General features: G+C 40.3%; 1 protein-coding gene, 1 long non-coding RNA gene and 1 other non-coding gene across 11 annotated transcripts in view; all 3 read left to right on the plus strand.

Annotated features, from left to right (window-relative positions):
- The window catches only part of MARK3 (microtubule affinity regulating kinase 3), a 116,098-nt gene that overhangs the window by 35,854 nt on the left and 58,006 nt on the right, over nt 1–22,238 (plus strand). For 7 of the 9 annotated variants that reach the window (XM_030320068.1, XM_030320069.1, XM_030320070.1 and 4 more), the window contains one exon: nt 5,333–5,386. The exons of 1 other annotated variant lie outside the window; for it this stretch is intronic. In XM_030320068.1, coding sequence (XP_030175928.1) covers nt 5,333–5,386 — 54 coding nt within the window. Of the gene's footprint in view, nt 1–5,332; nt 5,387–22,238 lie in introns of those variants that run through there. One more of the 9 variants, XM_030320075.1, reaches the window with a different exon arrangement.
- On the plus strand, nt 4,764–4,955 carry LOC115517528. Its single transcript, XR_003969969.1, has one exon. It is a non-coding gene; the product is annotated as a U2 spliceosomal RNA (small nuclear RNA).
- On the plus strand, nt 18,412–21,991 carry LOC115516905. Its single transcript, XR_003969704.1, has 2 exons — nt 18,412–19,199; nt 21,841–21,991. It is a non-coding gene; the product is annotated as an uncharacterized LOC115516905 (long non-coding RNA).

Genomic DNA, 22,238 nt, shown 5'->3' on the forward strand with positions numbered 1-22,238 from the left:
CCTGCTCTTTTAGTGTTTGTGGATGCTTTAACGCATGTCGGGAGCAGGATATTGGGGCCTTTTGACCAGTAGAAAATTGACAGGAAGTGGAAGATAAGGATATTTATTTCTCTGGTCGGTGTTTGCTATAGATTTGTGGGGCCAGCTAGGGTGACATATGCTTGGGGAAGTCCTTCTCATGTATGAGCTGTCTTTATCCCTATTTTGTAATTTTCCACTTTGTTTCTGGCATCAGGGTGAAAAATGGAATTTCCCAGAACTTTACACAACAAGTGGCAGGGACACTCCTCTTTCCTCGCCTAGTGAACTCCCTTGGCTTTTGCTGTGCATGCCCTCCCCCACCCCAACCCCCCCAAAAAAACCTCCAGAAAACTCCATGTCCTTGGGGGTGTGTGTGTGTGTGTGTGTGTGTGTGTGTGTGTGTGTGTGGTCTTCTCTACAGTCTCTATCTTTCTCAGGCACCTGGTGATGTCCCCACAATTGCCTTTTTTATTGACCTCAAGGTCAGAACTCTCCTGCAGGCTCCAGCTCTGGGCCAAGGTTATTTTGGTAGTTGAGTCATCCCAGCAAGGAGCTGGAAAGGAAGAGGGGATTAGGAACTTCCCCCTCAGGCTTCATTGCCACACATACACCATCATGTTAAATGACAGTGTTCCACTCTAGGACACTTACTTTTAATAAAATGACTCTCTTCTACAGTTTGATTTAGCTGAATGAGACATATTTTTGCTCCTGTTTTTGCTTTAAATACTATTTGAATAGCAGTATTTGAAAAAGAAAATGCTTAACAGAATCTTTAGAGTAAAAGACAGATACTGAACAGAGCCAAAAGTGGCTAGTGATCAAGAGTCTGGTCGTGAGAATAGAAACCAGGTCTCAGAAGATCAGAGGGAAGAAGAACCAGAAAGGCAGCGTATGTGCTAGATCTGGCCATGAGAAGGGGGAGGAAAACAGAATGGTGGCCAGAAAAGAATAGTATGATTTCTTTGGAAATTGGGAGATCTATAGATGCCACACAAAATTACTTATGAAAGTAAAATTCGAATAAAATTAATTCATTAAACTTTAAAATAATGTAATTTTTATGGGGCGCCTGGGTGACTCAGTCAGTTGTGTCTGACTTCGGCTCAGGTCTTGATCTCATGGTTTGTGTGTTCAAGCCCTGCGTCAGGCTCTGTGCTGACAGCTGGGAGCCTGGAGCCTGCTTCGGATTCTGTGTCTCCCTCTCTCTCTGCCCCTCTCCCTCCTGTGCTCTGCCTCACTCTTCTTTCTCTCTCAAAAATAAATATTAACCAAAAAAAAAAAAAATAATGTAATTTTAAAAATCACACTGATATCTGTTAAAACACCAGAAATCCTATTTCTTCACTCCTCTGTCTCTATCTCTAATGTGTGTGCTCACTGATTATGGAGGTTCAGGGCCTCACATCAATGCAGGAGGCATTTATTAAATGCTATTTATGTCCCTGGTAGTGTGCTAGGGTTATAATAGTAAGGCAGTCACCAAGTGAGATAGGAACAGGGTGGTCATTGTTTGTATATTCCAGCCACCAGTATTTCCTTTCGCTTTATTTACTGTAGTTTCCATCAAGACCTCGATTTTCCGAATACAGAATTAGAATTCTGTCTTTGCTTTTTTCAAGCACATAACATGCTAACTCTCTGCTTCTCCAATTCTGATTTTTTTTTTTTTTTTTTAACCTCCCCAGGTGAGGATGGGATGAGGTGGTGGGTCCTTCCACTCCAGGGTCAGACATGCCTTGTTAGCAGTGTTTCTCTAGCCCCTCTGGAGATTAATGGGTTCATTAGGTAGTGATCAAATAACTTAGGCGATGGAGACTTTAGACCAAGTGAAGCAGGGTAGTTTGTTTTTTTTGAGTTTTTGTTTTTGTTTTTAAGTGTTAATATGAAGAGATTTCTGGAGATTTCTCCGAGAACATTTTAGGGGGTCTGCAAAGTCTACGCTATTTTTGTAATACTATTAAGACATTACTTTTTCCACTCTTTCTCATGAATGTAAAGTAAAATTTTTCAGAGGCTCTATGATGTGTGGTATCACAACAGATTGAATACAGAAGGATATATGAAAATTTCAAACTGATGTTATTTATATTAACATATAATGGGGTTTTTTTCCCAGTTTTTTTTATTGTGATAAAATACACATAACATAATATTTACCATTTTAACTGGTTTTAAGTGTATGTTTCAGTAGTTTTGAATACATTTATAATGTGCCGCCATCACCTTCATGTATCTCCAGACCTTTTTTCATCTTGTAAAGCTGAAACTTTATACCCATTAAACACTAACTCCCCATTCTTTCCTTTCCTCATCTCCTGGCATTCCCCATTCTATTTTATGTGTCTATGAATGTGAACTTTCTAGGAACCTCATAAAGTGGAATCATATAGTATTTGTCCTTTTGTGTCTGGCTTACTTCATTTAGCATAGTGTCCTCAAGGTTCATTCATGCTGTAGCATGTTTCAAAATTTCTTCCCTTTTTAAGACTGAATAATACTCTACTGTATGAGACACCACATTAGACTTACCCATTCATCACTTAGTGGATGCTAGGGTGTCTTCCATGTCTTAGCTATTGTGAATAATGCTGCTATGAACACGGCTGTACAAGAATCTATTTAAGTCCCTGCTTTCTGGGTACATACCCAGAAATGGAATTGCTCTATTATATGGTAATTCTATTTTTAATGTTTTTGAGGCACTCTATGCTGTTTTCCACAGCTGTACCATTTTACATTCCTACTAACAGTGCATAGGGTTCCAATTTCCCAACATCCTTACAACTTGTTGTTTTCTTACAGGTTTGTTTGTTTGTTTGTTTGTTTTTATAGTAGCCATCTTGATGGGTGTGAAGTAGCATCTCGTAGTTGTGATTTGCATTTTCCTAATGATCAGTGATGTTAAGTATCTTTTTTATGTGCTTACTGGCCATTTGTACAGTTGACCCTTGAACCACACGGCTTGAACTGTGCAGGTCTACTTATACATAGATTTTTTCTCAATAAATGCAGTAGTACAGTACTATGAATATATTTTATCTTCCGTATCATTTTCTTAATGAGATTTTCTTTTCTCTAGCTTAGTTTAAGAATACACATAACGTACAAAATATGTATTAATCGACTGTTATTGGTAAGGTTTCAGCTCAACAGTAGGCTTTTAGTACTTAAGTTTTGGGGGAGTCAAAAGCTATCATCGATATTTGTGCTGGAGAGGGGTGGTACCCTGAAACCTTGCATTGTTTGAGATATCCACTGTATATCTTCTTTGAATAAATGTCTCTTTAAGTCTTTCACCCATTTTTAAATTGGGTTTTTGTTGTTGAGCTTTAGGAGTTCTCTATATGTTCTGGATATTAATCCCATATCACATCTTTGATTTGCACATATTTTCTAGCATTCTCTGTGTTGCCTTTTTATACTCTGTTGATACTGTCTTTTGATGCACAAAATTTAAAAATTTTATAGTCTTGATTTGGCTGGGTTTTTTTCTTTTGTTGCCTGTGCCTTTTGTGTCATCCAAGAAACCATTGCTCAGTCAGGTGTTGTGAAGCTTTTGTTGTATGTTTTCTTCTAAGAGTTTGATAGTTTTTTGCTGTTGTTCGAGCATGGAGCTCGAACTCACAACCCTGAGGTCAAGAGTTGCATGCTCTACTACTGTCCGAGCTGACTGGGTGTCCCAAGAGTTTGATAGTTCTAAATCTTACATTTAGATATTTGATCCACTTTGCAGTAATTTTTGTAGATGATGTTAGGTAAGAGTCCAACTTCTTGGATATCCAGTTTTCCCAGCACCATTTGTTGAATCTTATTAGTTGAAATGAATGTTATTATGTTCAATACTTATTTTTACATTTCTCAGTTTTCATTTGTAATAAGGTAAATATTGATAGATATAATCCACATTTGGGATCATCAATAATCTTTAAGGGTGTAAAGGGCGACAAAAAGTTGGAGCACCATTGACATAGAGAATCTTCAAGCGCTTTCCCCAGACTTTGACTATAGTCCCTTTCTTCATTGGTGCTTCTTACTGGATCTGTGTCCTGAAGGATGCACAGTAGGAACAGCATCATCAGTGTGGGGTGAGGTCATTGTTTTTCTGGACCTCAGATGCAAAGCTGAGTTAATTATGTTCCTCAGTTCATGGCAAAGTTTCTCTCTTCACTTATATTCCCTTCCATCCCCTACTGTCACCCTCTCCCCTCATTCTGGATATGTGTAGTTCCTAGAAATCCTTTTATTCTGGTAATGACAGCCTACCAGATAAGGATGCTGCTGTAGGTCCATTTAGTAAATATTAGTAAAACTGATTTTTTTTAATTGATAAACACATATAACTAGAAACTATAGTTCTTTCTTCCTGTATCTTAGTGGCTTGTTTTTAGACTGCTTGGGGTTTACTCACCCCTTTCTGAACAAAGGCTCCTGGGTGACCCATTTTTTGCCGCTGTACATGTTTCACTTGGTTAGCCTACAGATTGTTCTGGAACTAGTCCCTTTTCCTTCTTTAACTACCTAAAGGGCTTTTCTTTCTTTCTTTTTTTTCTTTTAATGTTTTTGAAGTTTTCAGATTGAATCCAACCTGTTGGTTCGTATATTTACTCAATTATCAAGCTCTTACTGTGTGTAAGACACTCTGAGCAAGGCATTCTGGGCTGTATAAATCTGTAAAAGCTGTACTTCCTGCCCTTGGATCAGATCAATTTTGTCAGAGTCAGATGAAATTAAAATACTGGGTTGCTTCTCAGCCTTTTGGCTAAGATCAAGTGTAGTATCTGTTTCTTATCAGTTTAATATCTGATATGTCCTCTATTGGAGGACAATATATTAAATGGGTTTTTGGAACTAGGAGGTGAAATAGGAGCTTGCTCCATCCACTCCACACATCCCCCTGGTATTGCAGTACCTCCAGGAACGGTGCAACCACCCCCACCCCCACCCCGGGGAATTAAAAAAAAAATTAAGTATTGGTAAATAGGGAATGGGAGAGTTGCTTCATTGTCCTCTATTTTTAGAAGTGTTTTCATTGTATAATCTCTCTTTCTTTCTCTGTCTCTACCTTGTGGGAGATGTTTCTCCCCATGTCTATAAGTAACTTAAATATAAATGTTCTAACAATACTCGTATTTGCATGAAGCCCCTCTTTTCAATTAAAAAATATTTATAAAGTATAAAATATTATAACTAGTTGAGTTTTAGTTTTTTAGGTAAATGCCCACATGTTTGGGCATTTATAAAACTATTACCAGTTAGTTTATAATTACCAAATTCTTAAAACCTGTAATATTTATTTATTTTTTTCTAGGTTGCAATAAAAATAATTGACAAAACTCAGTTGAATCCAACAAGTCTACAAAAGGTAAGATTGGTTCAGTATCCAGTGTTTTTAAAATGATTTTCGGTACAAATTGCCATCAAATTTGTCCCTTCAGTACACCTGTTATTTTTAATTATTATGTTTAGTACAGTAAAGATTCTGATTCCAACATGAATGCAACTTAGATGTAGTATTGTACAAAAAGTTGTTGGATTTTTTTTTCCTTCAGATGAATATAATGATTTTTAAGTGTTCTTAATAGCACAAACTGAAGGCTGTACATTTTAACTGAATACTCCTAAGTATCAACTAGAACAGATTTTTTTTTAAACATTTTTGTGTGATTACTCTTAATGTAGAGTTATACACCTTTCTTATAGCTAATACTGAGGTCTTTAAGGTCAGCACTTTGGGTTTTATTAAATTCTGTCACTATGTCTAATTAAGAACTGATGATTAATTCATAGGAAAATGTAAAAATAAAAATAATTGAAAAACGTGTTTGTAATGCACTGTTGCCATTTGTATCATCTAATGGAGATCTGAAATTTTCAACCCTGGTGCATGTTAGAATTCTGTGGACCTCTTTTGAAAGTCTTGATGACTGGCCTAGAGAGATTTAATTGCTCGGATTAGGGGCTTGGCATAGGTATTTCACTGGTGCATTAGCAAATGATTAATGATCTTCATAATAAAATCCTTCTTGTTCTTTTTAGTCTTGCATAGCCTTTTTACATACTTTGTTTGATTTCTAAATTTGGCCAATCCTAGTTGGGGTTTTAGAGACCCTGAACTAGGAACAGGTAGTCCTAATTTAAGTCCTGGCTTTGCCACTTAGTGAAATGTCTAACTTGACCTCAAGCTAACTGTCTCAAGCTAACTTTCTTAACCTTGGCTTTCTCATCTTTAAAATAGAGATAATTTCGGGGCGCCTGGGTGGTTCAGTCGGTGGAGCGTCTGACTTCAGCTCAGGTCGTGATCTCGCGGTTTGTGAGTTCGGGCCTGGCATCAGGCTCTGTGCTGCCAGCTCGGAGCCTGCAGCCTGCTTCGAATTCTGTGTCTCCCTCTCTCTCTGCCCCTCCATTACTCATACTCTGCCTCTCTCTGTCTCTCAAAAATAAATAAATGTTAAAAAAAATTTTTTTTAAATAGAGATAATTTCATCTGCTCATGATGGATGAATTAATAAAATAATGCACTTAAAAGAGTATAAACTGCAAAGCATTTCTCATGTAAGATACTGTAAGCATATTGCCCTGTATAAATTCCTAATGTTTTCCTAATGATTGTTTTCCATTTATATCATTGTAATTTTGAAGTCGTGTGTGTGTGTGTGTGTGTGTGTGTGTGTGTGTGTGTGAGAGAGAGAGAGAGAGAGAGAGAGAGAGAGAGAGAGAGAGAGAGAGAGAGAGAGGTAGGAGGGAGGGAGTTTATCTTGCACTAAAAATGGTAAACAAGTTGGTTCTGCAGGCCAAAGTGAGTCTTAATGGCACTGAAGGTGGTTTTTGGAATGGATTCAAAAGTTGCAGTTCTTTGTTCTGAAGATAAAATTGTATCCATTACTTTAAATGTTAATTTCTTCATATATCTAAGGACTTGGCTTTAATAAGTAAGTTAAGGGTTAATAAATTTGGTATTCAGAACTAAAATTAGTATATGAGAAGTTTATTGAGGATTCTACTTTAATATCCTGTATTTTGGATATTGACCCCTTATTGGGTATATGGTTTGTAAATATCCTCTTTCATTTAGTAGGTTGCTTTATTGTTTTGTTGATGGTTTCCTTTGCTGCATAAAAGCTTTTTATTTTGGTGTAGTCTCAATAGTGTAATTTCACGTTTGTTTCAATTGTCTGAGGAGACATCTAGAAGAATGTTTCTATGGCCAATGTCAAAGAAATTACTGCCTTGGTTTCTTCTGGGAGTTTTATGGTTTCAGGTCTGACATTTAGGCCTTTAATCCCTTTTGACTTTATTTTTGAGTGTGGTGTGAGAAAGTGGTCTATTCTCATCTTTTTTTTTTTTTTTTTTTTTTTTTTGAGGGACCTTCATCCTGTTTTCCAGACGGTTTCATCTTTTGCATGTAGCTGTCTAGTTTTCCCAGCACCATTTATTGAAGTATAGGGCACTGTTTTAAATCATGTGTATTGGTTCATATTCTTTTCTTATAAATTAAAAGCATTCTCTCTATATTTCTTTATAATTCTTTTTCACTGAATTGCTTTCCCATGGAAAAGTTGCTATAGGGTAGAGTGTACATGGCATCTTTGCCTTTGGGATAGTGCTTCACACAGCCTTTTTTCTTCCTCAGCACTGTGCACAATTGTATCACATCTGTATCAGGAACAGCTCTCTTTATATAATGTGATTTTAATCCTTGAAACTTAGGGCACTGCCTTAGAAGCTAACATTCACTTCAAGGAACATTGTGCCATCAACAAAATGTAATCTTTTTGTACTGCCACTTATCAAAAAATGTGGACTGGCTCATTCAAGAGTGTTTTTAACATGCGTGATACAATAGTGTCCGTTTCAAAATATTCACATTATTCAGGCTTGCACATTGAATCATGCACATTTAATAAATTCATATAAGTAAACCTGAATTGATTGCACATTTGTAAACTGATGTTATTTTCATAGACAGATCTCTTCATTTTTCTTTTTATTTTTCCAGCCATTGCATTAGTAAATGTTAGATTCTGTTAAGAGATATTTTTCTCCATTGTTTTTGTACTTTTCAACTTTGAACTACTATTCCTAAGATGTTTTCTCTTTGTAAATGTTTTTGGTCATCCTTTTTTTGTTGTTTTTTTTTTTTTTAAGGTCAGTCTTTTTATTGTTGTGTACCTATAATGGTTTTGAAAGCAGCAGGTATAAGAACTACGTTAGTCTTTTTGGTTTTACACATTTTAATTTTTATTTATTTTTTTAAATTTTTAATGTTTATTTTTGGAGAGAGAGAGACAAAGCGTGAGCAGGGGAAGGGGCAGAGAGAGAGGGAGACACAGAATCTGAAGCAAGTTCCAGGCTCTGAGCTGTCAGCACAGAGCCTGATGCAGGGCTCAAACCTACAAGTTGTGGGATCATGACGTAAGCCGAAGTAGGATGCTTAATCGACTGAGCCCACCCAGGCGCCCCTGGTTTTACACATTTTTTAATTTGATTTCATTATATGCAAGTAATCTTGCTGGGTCTTATTTTAGTCTGTCATTAAGAAGCAAGTTATGGCTCAGTTTTAAAAAGGTATTTACCTATTAAAGACGTTCAGGTATACTCAGTGTAATCCATCTAGTTACTACTGTTCTTTGTCAGTGTTGGAGTAGACTGTTAACATACAGAGCGAGTATAGAGTGATGGTTGGGAACATTATGAAGCCAGGCTACATGGATTCAGAACCAGGCTTAACCCAGCTTAGCTGTGTGACAAGTCACTTAACCTCCCCAGGTCTTAGTTTCCTCACTTTTAAAATGGGAACAGTAGGGGCGCCTGGGTGGCGCAGTCGGTTAAGCGTCCGACTTCAGCCAGGTCACGATCTCGCGGTCCGTGAGTTCGAGCCCCGCGTCAGGCTCTGGGCTGATGGCTCGGAGCCTGGAGCCTGTTTCCGATTCTGTGTCTTCCTCTCTCTCTGCCCCTCCCCCGTTCATGCTCTGTCTCTCTCTGTCCCAAAAATAAATAAACGTTGAAAAAAAAAATTTTTAAATGGGAACAGTAGCAGTAGGTAATAGGGCTGTAGTAAGAATTAAATAAGTTAATATTTTATTAAAACAATTTGTTTTGAAAGAGTGCAAGCAGGGTGAGTGGGGGTGGGGTGGGGAGAGAGAATCTTAAACAGGCTCCATGCTCAGTGCAGAGCCCAGCACAGGGCCCAGTTCCAATGACCCTGGGATCATGACCTCAGTGGAAATCAAGAGTTGGACGCTTTAGCCGACTGACCCACCCAGGCACCCCTTTTTAAGTTTCTCTTTGTGTTCCAGTTAACATAAAGTGTAATATTAGTTTCAGGTGTTCAACATAGTGATCCAGCATTTCCACACAACACCCGGTGCTTGTCACAGTAGGTGCACTCCTTAATCCCTATCACCTGTTTCATCCTTGCCCCCTCCACTTCCCTCTGGTGACCGTCAGAGTGTTCTCTCTAAAGTTAAGAGTCTGTTTCTTGGTTTGCCTCTCTCTCTTTTTTGCCCCTTTGTTTGGTTTTAAATTTCATGTATGAAAAAAAAAAATTACACAGGAGTGAAATCAGATGGTCTTTGTCTTTCTCTGACTTATTTTGCTCAGCATTCTATTCTCTAGTTCGATCCACATCTTTGCGAATGGCAAGATTTCATTCTTTTTTATAGCTGAGTAATATTCCATTGTATGTATGTATGTGTGTACATGTGTATATACACATACATACTACACTTTATTCATTTATCAATCGATGGACACTTGGGCTGTTACCATAATTTGGCTATTGTAGATAATGCTGTTGTAAACATAGGGATGCCTGTATCCTTTGAATTCGTATTTTTGTATCCTTTGGGTAAATACCCAGTAGTGTGATTGCTGGGTTGTAGGGTAATTCTGTTTTTAACCAAGGATCCTCCATACTGTTTTCCAGAATGGCTACATAGTTTGCATTCCCACCAAGAGTGCAAGAGGGTTCCCCTTTTCCCACATCCTAGCTAACACCTATTGTTTCCTGTGTTGTTGGTTTTAGCCTTCTGATAGGCATGAGGTAATACCTCATTGTAGTTTTGATTTGTATTTCCCTAATGATAAGTGATGATGAATTTCTTTTCTGTGTCGGCCATCTGGGTGTGTTCTTTGGAAAAATGACTGTTCACGTCTTCTGCCCATTTTTAAATAGGATTATTTCGTTTTTCCGTATTGAGTTTTGTAAGTTCTTTATATAGTTTGGATACTAGCACTTTATTGAATATGTCATTTGCAAATATCTTCTCCCGTTCAGTAGGTTGCCTTTTAGTTTTGTTGATTGTTTCCTTTGTTGTGCATAAGTTTTTTATTTTGGTGTAGTCCCAATATTTTATTTTTGTTTTTGTTTCTTTTGCCTCAGGAGACCTATCTAGAAAGAAGTTATTGCATAAACAAGTTAACATTTAAAAGCCCTTATAAATTAAAAAAAAATTTTTTTTTTTTTAATTTTTTTTTTTTCAACGTTTATTTATTTTTGGGACAGAGAGAGACAGAGCATGAACGGGGGAGGGGCAGAGAGAGAAGGAGACACAGAATCGGAAACAGGCTCCAGGCTCTGAGCCATCAGCCCAGAGCCTGACGCGGGGCTCGAACTCACAGACCGCGAGATCGTGACCTGGCTGAAGTCGGACGCTTAACCGACTGCGCCACCCAGGCGCCCCTAAAAAAAAAATTTTTTTTTTAAAGGGGCACCTGGGTGGCGCAGTCGGTTAAGCATCCAACTTCGGCTCAGGTCATGATCTCACAGCTCGTGAGTTTGAGCCCCACGTTGGGCTCTGTGCTGACAGCTCAGAACCTGGAGCCTGCTTAGGATTCTGTGTCTCCCTCTGTCTCTACCCCTCCTCTGCTCATGCTGTGTCTCTCACTGTCTCAAAAATAAATTAAAAAAAATAAATTAAAAAAAAAAAGCCCTTAGAAGGGCAGAAAATAGTACCTGACACACGATAAGGACTGAATGAATTCTTGCTGTTTTTGTGTGTTCTGCTGAATAGTAGTTTTTGTTTGCTTGGTTTTGAGGGGTGAAGGGTGTTTTTTGTTTGAGTAAAATTTTCCCCTCACAGGAAATAAGCAAAGCTTAAGAATTCAGTATTGGGTTCTAGCTCAGTCTCTCTCTCTCTCTCCCTCTTTTTTATTTTTCATTTTTTATTTTATTTTTAATGTTGATTTATTTTTTTTTTTAATTTTTTTTTCAACATTTTTTATTTATTTTTGGGACAGAGAGAGACAGAGCATGAACAGGGGAGGGGCAGAGAGAGAGGGAGACACAGAATCGGAAACAGGCTCCAGGCTCTGAGCCATCAGCCCAGAGCCCGACGCGGGGCTCGAACTCACAGACCGCGAGATCGTGACCTGGCTGAAGTCGGACGCTTAACCGACTGCGCCACCCAGGCGCCCCAATGTTGATTTATTTTTGACAGCATGAGCGGGGGAGGGGCAGAGAGAGAGGGAGACACAGAATCCAAAGCAGGCTCCTGACTCCGAGCTGTCAGCACAGAGCCTGATGTGGGGCTCGAGCCCACAGACTGTGAGATCATGACCTGAGCCAAAGTCGGCCGCTCAACCCACTGAGCCATCCAGGCACCCCGGTCTTTTTTTTTTTTTTTTTAAGTTTGTTTATTTATTTATTTATTGAAAGAGAGAGATAGAGAGTGGGGGGGGGGAGGGGCAGAGAGAGAGGGAGAGAGGGAATCCCAAGCAGGTTCTGCACTGTCAGTGTAGAGCCCGATGCGGGGCTCAGACTCACCAACTGTGAGATCATGACCTGAGCCGAAACCAAGAGTCAGAAGCCTAACTGACTGCGCCACCCAGGTGCCCCTGGCTCAGTCTCTTTTGTAGAACTTAATTGCTGTGGACTATTTCTGGTAATGGCTAATGTTTGAGCATTTGGTGAATGCTGAGCATTTTTCTAAGTGTATTACCTGTATGAACTCATTGTATTAGTTTGCTCAAGCTGCTACAACAAAATGCCATAGGTGGGGTGGCATAAACAACAGACCTTTATTTCACACAATTTGAGAGGCTGGGAAGCCCAAGACCAGGGCGCTAGCTTGGTTGGGTCCTGGTGAGAGCTGTCTTTCTGGCTTGCAGAGGGCTGCTGTCTCACTGTGTTTTCACATTGCAGAGAAAGAGACATGTCTACTTAGAAGGGCACTAATCCATCATGAGGACCTACCCTAAGACCTCATTTAAACCTACTTAATTCCTAAATGCCCAGCTCTAAATACCATCACATTGTGGGTTAGGGCTTCAACATACAAATCTTGGGGAACACATTTCAGTCTGTAGCATTCATTTCACTCTTTGCGACTTCATAAGGTAAGTTCTGTTATTCAGGAAAGAGAGGCCAGAATGATTAAGAAACCTGCCCAAAGTCCCTTAAGTAATAATTGATGGGTACTTGGGCAGTCCTTCCATGGCAGATGTGGTTAGCTTTAAGTCACACATTAGTGAACACTGAATGAAAATGTGTTTGCCACTGTTAAGATAATAGAACATTTTGGTAAGCAGTGTCCTATGGTCACCTTTGAGTGTTAGTTTTGTGGGGATTCATTGTCATTAGGCAATAGAGCCTGTGCCTCCCGTGTTCTTATACATAGAAGTGTTGAACTTTTTCACATTAGCTAGTCTGATAGGTATGTTTTCATTTTCATACTCTGTTGATTTTCCAGTGAGGGATACTGACTCTAGGAAGTGGAGATAGTTCAGTTCTCCAGCTAGTAAGTGGTGGGTAAAGATGGAAATCCTGGTCTGGCTTCCAAATAGAGGCTCTTTCTGCTCCATTGTGCCCCCTTACTGTAATTAGTAAATTTCCCTAATTCAGGATTTGTGAAAATTTGGACTGGAACTAACCTGAGACTTTCCTTTGTAGTAGCAATAGAGAAGTTAATAGTTTAAAGTTTGGAGGAATATTTCAAGTACTTAAAAGAAGTAGGCCAAGGGACACCTGGGTGGCTCAGTCGGTTAAGCCGTAAGCTCAGGTCATGATCTCATGGTTCGTGAGTTCAAGCCCCATGTCAGGCTCTGTGTTGACAGCTCGGAGCCTGGAGCTTGCTTCAGATTCTGTCTTCCTCTTTCTTTGCCCCTCCCTCAGTTGCACTCTGCCTCTCTCTCTCTCTCTCTCTCTCTCTCTCTCTCTCTCTCCCAAGAATAAATAAATGTTAAAAAAAAAAAAAAAGTAGGCCTTTACTCCACTTCTCCTTCCAAACATTGCATAAGCCAGGTTTTTATGCAGGTTTGTTCATTTATTCACTCATTCATTCAACAAACATTATTAAATACCTACTGTATGCCAAACACTGTTGTAAGCAGTGTGGATACAACGGTGAACCAAGTGAAGTTTCCGCTTCAGTGGAGTTGACATCCTAGTAGGGGAGCAGCAGCAAATAAATACTAACGTCATGTCAGTGTTTTGAAGAAAATAAAGTGAGGTGGATTAACTATATTTTCTTATTTTCTGTTTTCTTCCCCCCCCTTTTTAAAGTTGTTTGTTTGTTTGTTTGTTTGTTTACTGATAGAATGGGGAAGGGGCAGAGAGAAAGAGGGAGAGAGAGAGAGAATCCCAAACAGACTTGGCCCTGTCAGCGCAGAGACCGATGCAGGCCGGAGCCCAGGAACCATGAGATCTTGACCTGAGCCGTAATCAGGAGTTGGATGCTTAACCCACTGAGCCCCCCAGATGCTTATTTTCTGTTTTCTTGATGCTCCTGCACTTGGGGCTATGTTGACCTGTCATAGACTGTCCCTCCCAGGGCAGCTGATTCCTAGAAATAGACTGCTCCCTTGTGAGTGTACTGTTCATATGCAAACGAATTAATCCAGAGCTCAGTACTCAGAACCATCACCTTTATCTGGCTCCTAAACTCCAGGAGTTCCTCTGCCCTAATCATCCTAGGGCTAGGTGCCAGATAATTAGAAACTGTATTTGTACCCGAGAGCCTCCTGAAATGGTTCAGACAAGCCAGTCCCCAGTCTGTTACCCTGCCTGGGCATTCCTTTCCTGTGGAAACCAAGATGAAGACTCTTTCCCATGATTCCCTCTTGCTCCTTCTACATCCTGACTGACCCTGGTGCTTCCCCATGTGGCCCTGCATGGCCTCCTTTCAGTGCTTGTCCTGATGTCTTGGCTCACCATATCTGAGTAACCTACATTTTAAAACACAGGCTGAGGAGATAGTATTTCAAGAACCTGTAGATTTCAAATGAAAAATAGGGGTGGCCTTTTACTAATTCACTTAAGAAACATCGTATCCAGGGCCCCTGTGTGGCTCAGTCGTTAAGCATGTGACTTCAGTTAAGGTCATGATCTCGCAGTTCTTGGGTTTGAGCCCCACATCGGGCTCTCTGCTGTCAGCACCGAGCCCGCTTCAGATCCTTTTTCCCTCTCTTTCTGCCCCTCTCCTGCATGTGCTCACTCTCTCTCTCAAAAATTAATAAACATTAAAAAAGAAAGAAAGAAAGAGAGAGAGAAAGGGAGGAAAGGAAGGAAGAAAGAAAGATACATCGTGACCTCCTGAACCAAGCTCTGTGATGTCTCTGATGGGTCAGATAAGTGCAGTGGACTCTGGGTGAACCCGTGTGATTTGCAGTAAAATTTTACCTAGGTTCGAAGGATCTAAGTATTTTTTTGCCAAGTAAAAAAGATGGAAAGACCTTCGCAGTCCCATCGTGTTCTGGGGACCCTCACTCATTGTTGGCAAGACTGCGTGCACAGCCCAGGACGCGGTGCACTATCAGGCTGCGGAGAGCTGTGTGTGTGCAGGGTGGTGCAGGGCCCTGAGCTGAGTGCAGGAAGATGCACCGGAGCTCACATTGGGCCCCGCCGGAGCCCTTGGTGCCTGGCTCTTGTAAGGAACAGTCATCTGTGTGCAGTAAACTTTTGAGTGACTCTTGGGGCGCCTGGGTGGCTCAGTCGGTTGGGCGGCCGACTTCGGCTCAGGTCATGATCTCGCGGTCCGTGAGTTCGAGCCCCACGTCGGGTTCTGTGCTGACAGCTCAGAGCCTGGAGCCTGTTTTGGATTCTGTGTCTCCCACTTTCTGACCCTCCCCCATTCATGCTCTGTCTCTCTCTATCTCAAAAATAAATAAACGTTAAAAAAAAAATTAAAAAAAAAAAACTTTTCAGTGACTCTCCATCCTTCCCTTGGGTTCTTCTAATATTTTGTTATGTTAGAAATATTCTTCTCGGTGGCAGAAACTTAGTTGTCACCATACTCTGCCATAATCGATTGAAGTAATTCCTTTTTCTTAAACTGGAACCACTTAATTAAAAGTAAGAGATTTATAACATGCAATGAAAGAATTGTTTAAAATATGTATTTATGGTATCTGGTTAGTTAGCCAGTTTTAACACATCTAGGGACAGAGGCACACTTCCCTATACTGTCTCGTTCATGCTGGATGGCTCTAGTTAATTTTTCCCCTTAGTTGGCACTAGCATCTGTCTTCTAGAAACGTCTACAACACTGTTCTCTCTTTTGCCATATGGAGCTGTGGAGGGTCATTCTACCACTGCAAACATAGCCAGCTGTTTTGAGTGAGTCTTCTTGGTCCCTTCACCAAAGTCGATACTCAGCCTCTTGGGCCAGCTGCAGTAATTGCCCTCAACATAGGCCTAGTTTATCTGATTCCTACAACTGGTTTTTTTTTTTTAATGTTTATTTATTCATTTTGAGAAAGAGCACTTATACACAGGCGAAGGAGGGGCACAGAGGAGAGACAGAATCCCAAGCAGGCTCCACACCATTAGAGCAGAGCCTGATGTGGACTCAAGATCAAGAGTCAGAAGCTTAACCCACTGCGCCACCCAAGCACCCCTGATTTTTTTTTTCCTTACCTGAATTTGATTCCTGCTAAAGTTCATTTATTGGTTTTCTGCCACAATTCCAGTCTGTTGAGGTATTTTTGAATAGTGAGTCCTCTGTATTAGCTGTCACTTCTAGTTTCGTGCTGCATAAACTGGGTAAGGATGTCTTCATCCAGGTAAAATATATGACAGGCCTTCAGTGGGGCATCCATCCCTTAGTTGATCCTGCTGACTCAGGAACAAAGCATTTTTTGAGTAAGATTCAAGTACCATTCTTCAATCCAGACTTTTAGTAGGAGAGAAAGGGAAATCCCTGTGCTTTAAAAAAAAAAAAAAAAAAAAAAAAAATTGGTAAAAAATAATGAAGGAAAAAAAGGCATTAAGTTCAAGTATATGCAAAATATACAGTAGGTTGCCTAAGGTTTATTAAAATATTATTGGCTATAGATTCCTTTTATGAGGGTGTTTGTGGGGAAATCCTACTTAACACCCACTCAGCCTATTTTCTTTTCTTTTTTAACATTTATTTATTTTTGAGAGAGCGAGAGAGAGAGAGAAAGAGAGAGTGTGAGCAAGGGAGAGACAGAGAGAGGGGGAGACACAGAATCCGAAGCAGGTTCCAAGCTCCACACTGTCAGCACAGAGGCTGACATGGGGCTTGAACTCACAAACCATGAGATCAGAACCTGAGCTGAAGCCAGACACTTAACCGACTGAGCCACCCAGGCTCCTCAGCCTGTTTTCTTTTTAAAGCTGCTGTTTGTTTTGGAGTCACTGCTAATGCTCAGAGCTCTGTGACAGTAGTGGCCTTTTTGGCATCCCAGAGAATGTTAGTTGTGGGACAAATCAGAGAACTGTATACTTTGAAGGCGGAGAGAGAACCAGCTCATGCTTTTCATGTGGGGTGCGGTGCAATTACTTTTACTGTTACCACCACTGGGTTGTTTGGGTCACTTTTGCTTCAGCCTCCTTAAACCAGTAATTTCCACCGCTTGCTGTGCACTAGAATCATCTGTGGAGTTAAAAAAGAAAAAAGCCCATGTTTCCTTCAGAACAGCCCTCCCCCCACCAATTCTGATTTGATAGGCCTGGGGCAAAGAGGAGGATCCCAGAGTGCACAGCCCAGGTGAGAATGGCCTCTGGACGTCATTTGGTTCCCCTCTAAGTTCTTAATTTCTCCTATCTTCCACAAGGTCACCTGTTTTAAAGATGACCTCTCCCTCAGTGTTCTAAGTCTTAGACACTGCTGTACTGCCAGTGCCAGTATTTCCTCCTTCTCTCCACCTCTTTTCCTGGGAATGCGTCCATATCCAATCTCTGGACTTCCTTCCTTCCCCTTTTCCATCAGGTGAAGCACAAGTCTTTTTGGGAATCTTTTTCATTGAACAGCTCTGTTATCCTTTCCTTTCTTAATACCGCTTCTTTCCAGATTGACTTGTAGCAAACTCGCAGTTCAAGCCGTTAACAAAAGTAGTTACAAAAGTCTTGTTACTTACAGTACAGTGTCTGCATCCAGATCAGTATAATGAGTCTGGTTAAACTAAAGCAAACCAGAGTATGGTAAATGAAATCTACAACCCTTCTTGATTATATATATTCAAAATATGAGACTGGGTGGCTCAGTCGATTAGGTGTTGGACTCTTGATTTCGGCTCAGGTCATGATCCCAAGGTCCTGGGATCAAGTCACACATTGGTCTCCGTGTTGGACATGGAGCCTGCTTGAGATTCCTCTCTCTCTCTCTCTCTCCCTCTCTCTCTCTCCCTCTCTCTCGCTATCCGCTCCCCTCTCTGCCCCCTCTCAGCCCCCTCTCCATCCCCCCTCTCTCCCCTTCACCCCCCTCTCTCCCCCCTCTCCCCCCCTCCCTCCCCTCTCCCTCCCTCCAGAGCCCCCACTTCCTCTCTCCCTGCTCCTTCCCTCCCCCCTCCTTCCCTCCCCTGCACATGTACACACGCTCTCTCTCTAAAATGAAAAAAAAATTTTTATGTATGTGTTTTCATTTCAAAAGCTGTAGTAGAAATGCAAGAAAAGGGGCGCCTGGGTGGCTCAGTCAGTTAAGCATCCTGCTCTTCGTTTTTGGCTCAGGTCATGATCTCACAGTTTATGAGTTTGAGCCCCACATTGGGCTCTCCTTGGAGCCTGCTTGGCATTGTATCTCCCTGCCCCTCTCCCGCTTGCTCGTGCGTTCTCTCTCTCTGTCTCTGTCTCTTGCTTGCAAAAGAGATAAACTTTAAAAAAAATGTAGGAAAATACAGCTTCCATGTTGTCACTCCTTGAGGGGGATCTTTTTTTTTTTAATTTACCGAGTTAGTTAGCATATAGTGCAACAATGATTTCAGGAGTAGATTCCTTAGTGCCCCTTACCCATTTAGCCCATCCCCCCTCCCACAACCCCTCCAGTAACCCTCTGTTTGCTCTCCATATTTAAGAGTCTCTTATGTTTGTTCCCCTCTCTGTTTTTATATTATTTTTGCTTCCCTTTTCTTATGTTCATCTGTTTTGTATCTTAAAGTTCTCATATAAGTGAACTCATATTTGTCTTTCTCTGACGAATTTCACTTAGCATAATACCCTCTAGTTCCATCCATGAAGTTGCAAGGGAGGAACTTTTTAATTTATTGCCAGCCTTATTTATGCTTTGGCAGGAAATAATGCAGCTTGATATTTAAAGTAGATTGTGAATTAAGAATATATGATTTATTTTTATAAATTATACCAATTATAATTATACAAATGTACCCATGATTCATTATGTTATTTTAGAAAAGTCACTCAAGAGCAAAATATTTTAAATAGGTTAAACTTAGAGCATAACATGGACCCATTTATAGAAAATTGAAAATTGGGCACAAATTAGGCCTTTGGGAAAGAATCATAACAGTAACAGTAGCAGCCAGAGTCACAACCCCATACTGTTTGTCATGTGCCAGGTACTATTCCAAGCCTCCCACATATCCAGCTCCTTTAACTGGGTGGGTACCAGAGTCCCAGGAAGGTCACGTCACCTAGACCTGGTCATTGCTAGAGCCAGGCTAGGGCCAGGTATCATGCTCCAGAGATCAGATTTTTAATGACTGTGCACACCACCTACATCACACATTGCCTGTTTCTCACGTCAGACCCGTGACATAGCTATTTTTATCTATATTTTGCAGATGAGCAGGCTGAAGTTTTCTAACATTCTGTAGCTTATTCAGTCATCCAATGAGGAAGCAACTGCACTGGTGTTAGAACCTAAAGCTCTAACTTCAGATAGTCTTTTTCCACCACGTCCCTTTGGAAGGAATCAGGCCCAGCACCTTCCATATGGGAAGGACAGCAAAGGAGCATACTGAAGTTCAGCTTGCATACGGTAGATGCCCAGTGAAATCTGTTCTTTATTAATTACCAAATTTATTTTAAACTGAGTTAATATTTTCTCATAGTACCCTGATTCCAGGAATCTTGACCACCAGAACCTGGGGTTTTGGGAGTAGGAGAATCTTTGTCTTAGAAATATATAATCCTAAAAATCCACATTGCTGCTGCTCTTACTTTAAATTTTTAAAAACTGCTTAATTTTATTAACCAGCTAAATCTAAGCAATTATTTAAAATTCAGTTAATTTTCATTCAATGCTTTACACAAGGAAATGTTAGATGTTGGGCACCTGGGTGGCTCAGTTGGTTAACTGCCAACTTGAGCCCAGGTCATGATCTCATGGTTTGTGAGTTTGAGCCCCACTTTTGAAGCTCTCTGCTGTCAACACGGAGGTTGAGTTGGATCCTCTGTCTCCTCCTCTCTCTGCCTCTCTCTCTCAAAAATAAACATTAAAAAAAGAAGAAAAGGGGCGCCTGGGTGGCTTAGTCAGTTAAGCATCCTTAAGCATCCAACTTCGGCTCGGTGAGTTTGAGCCCTGTGTCCGGCTCTGTGCTGACAGCTCAGAGCCTGAACCCTGCTTGGGAGCCTGTGTCTCCTTCTCTCCCTGCCTCTCCCCGCCTCATGCTCTGTCTGTCTGTCTGTCTGTCTGTCTCTCTCTCTCTCAAAAATTAATGAACATTAAATTTTTTTTAAAGAAGAAAATAATGTTAGATGTTTACAGCGTAAACATTATAGGAAATGAACACCCTTTTACCTCAAGAAACAGATCATCGTCAGTACCTATAAATCATTCCCACTGTGGCCCTCTCAAACTTACTCCTCTTTATCTTTTCCCACCTACCAGGTAACCACTGACAAGAATTTTTGTGTTGTTTTCTTGGTTGTCTTTATAATTTTGCCATATGTGGATTCCCTCATCAAAATAGTTGTAAAGGTTTTATTTTTTTATCTTTTCCAAAGTGTTGTAAAGTTTTAAAATACTATATAAATGTAATCACATTTTATGTATCTTTCTGTTTGCTTTCTTTTGTCCAAATTGTGTTCCATGTTGAAATATTTAACTCACAATCATTTTCTCTACTGTGCTTATTTTCATGATTATATAGAATTATTTTACATGCATACACCATGAATTATATATCCATTCTCTGGTTCAGAGACATTTGAGTTGCTCTTAGCTATTTGTAATAACAAATACTGTTGCTATGAGTTGTCCTGGTATACTTGTGCGACAGTTTCTTAATGATAAATATATCTCCAGTGGTAGAATTATTGGTTCACAGGGTCTGTTTATTGGAGCTGGCCAAATGGTTTCCAGAGCAGTTGTTTAATTGGCATTCCCACCAGTAACATATAGGAGACAGTACAAGTAATATCACATCCTCATCAAAATCTGAATTTGTCTGATTTTTAAATTCTTGCCAATCTGGTGGATATAAAAATAACATTTCTGAGGAAGTCATATCTTTTCATATTGTTACTAGTTTTTGTTGCTTCTGTGAAGTGCCTGTTTGCATCTTTCATTCAGTTTCAAGTGGAATTTTTTCTTAATCATTTTAGGAGATTATTCTGGATACTAACATACATGGCAGATGTCTTCCTCCAGTTATCTTTCTATTGTCTTGATGTTGTCTTTTGATGAAAAGCAGAGGTTCTTAATTTTAATGCACCTGAACTGATCACTCTTAAAAGGTTTGTGGGTTTTGTGTCTTTTTTAAGAAATTCTTTCAGGGGCTCCTGGGTGGCTCAGTTGGTTGAGCATCCAACTCCTGGTTTTGGCTCAGGTCATGATCTGTGTGCTGACAGTGTGGAGCCTGCTTGGGATTCTGTCTCCCTCTCTGCCCACCCCCCCTCACGTGCACATTCTCTCTCTCTCTCTCTCTCAAAAATAAATTAAAAAAGAAATTCTTCCATACCTATGACCATAAAGGTATTTCTCTATTGTCTTAAAGTTTTTATAATCTCTAATCCATCTGGAAGTTGTGTGTATTGTGGCGTAGGGATCCAATTTCATGTTTTCTGGTATGTGCTTCAACTTACCCCCTAGTGCCTCCTCTCCCTACTGATGTGCAGTGCAGTTTCCATGCCTGCACACACCTGGTACACACACTCTTTGTTCTTCTGAAGTGGTTACTCTGAGTCACTTAGCAATTGTTGTTGTAAAGGCAGTTGTTTTAAATTTATTTTCATATTTTTAATATTATTAGTTTAGTGGCACATAATAAATAGAACCCCAAAGTAGCTGAGAGGTAAAATCCGAGCTATAAATTAACAGGAACACATGAGTGACAAAGGAGACTTATGTCTCTCAGGCCATGCATAACACATTAAGTATGAGAAAAAAGATACAGATCTCAGTATATTAGCCTATATTATAACTTTGTGGAGTTTTTTTTTAACGCACCCATTTCTTAGGATATGTTATAACTGTGTGCCAGGAAATTATTGTAATAGCTGTCAAAATCTATGATGACTACAAGGTAAGTGATTTCTTCAGAGTTGCGCGATACATAACTTGCACAACTGTAAGCAGTGCTTCTGTTAATATGATTAATAAGCCTAATAGATCTTTTCAGCCTACATTTTCTCTCTCTCTCTCTCTCTCTCTCTCTCTTTTTTTAAATTTTAAATAGGCTCCATGCCCAACGTGGGGCTTGAACTCATGACCCAGAGATCAGGAGTCACGTGTTCTACCAACTGAGCCAGCCAGGCGACCCTGCAGACTACATTTTCTGAATGAAGAGCAGTAAAAATAGAAACCAATAAAAATAGAAATAAACAAAAGTACAAACATGTGGAACTTAAAACACAGAATTCATAGGTCATTTATTAAAATGCAAACCAGGGGCGCCTGGGTGGCTCAGTCGGTTGGGCGGCTGACTTCGGCTCAGGTCATGATCTCGCGGTCTGTGAGTTCGAGCCCCGCGTCGGGCTCTGTGCTGACAGCTCGGAGCCTGAAGCCTGTTTCAGATTCTGTGTCTCCCTCTCTCTCTGACCCTCCCCCATTCATGCTCTGTCTCTCTCTGTCTCA

Source organism: Lynx canadensis, chromosome B3 (assembly GCF_007474595.2).
Source record: "Lynx canadensis isolate LIC74 chromosome B3, mLynCan4.pri.v2, whole genome shotgun sequence".
NCBI lineage: Eukaryota > Metazoa > Chordata > Mammalia > Carnivora > Felidae > Lynx > Lynx canadensis.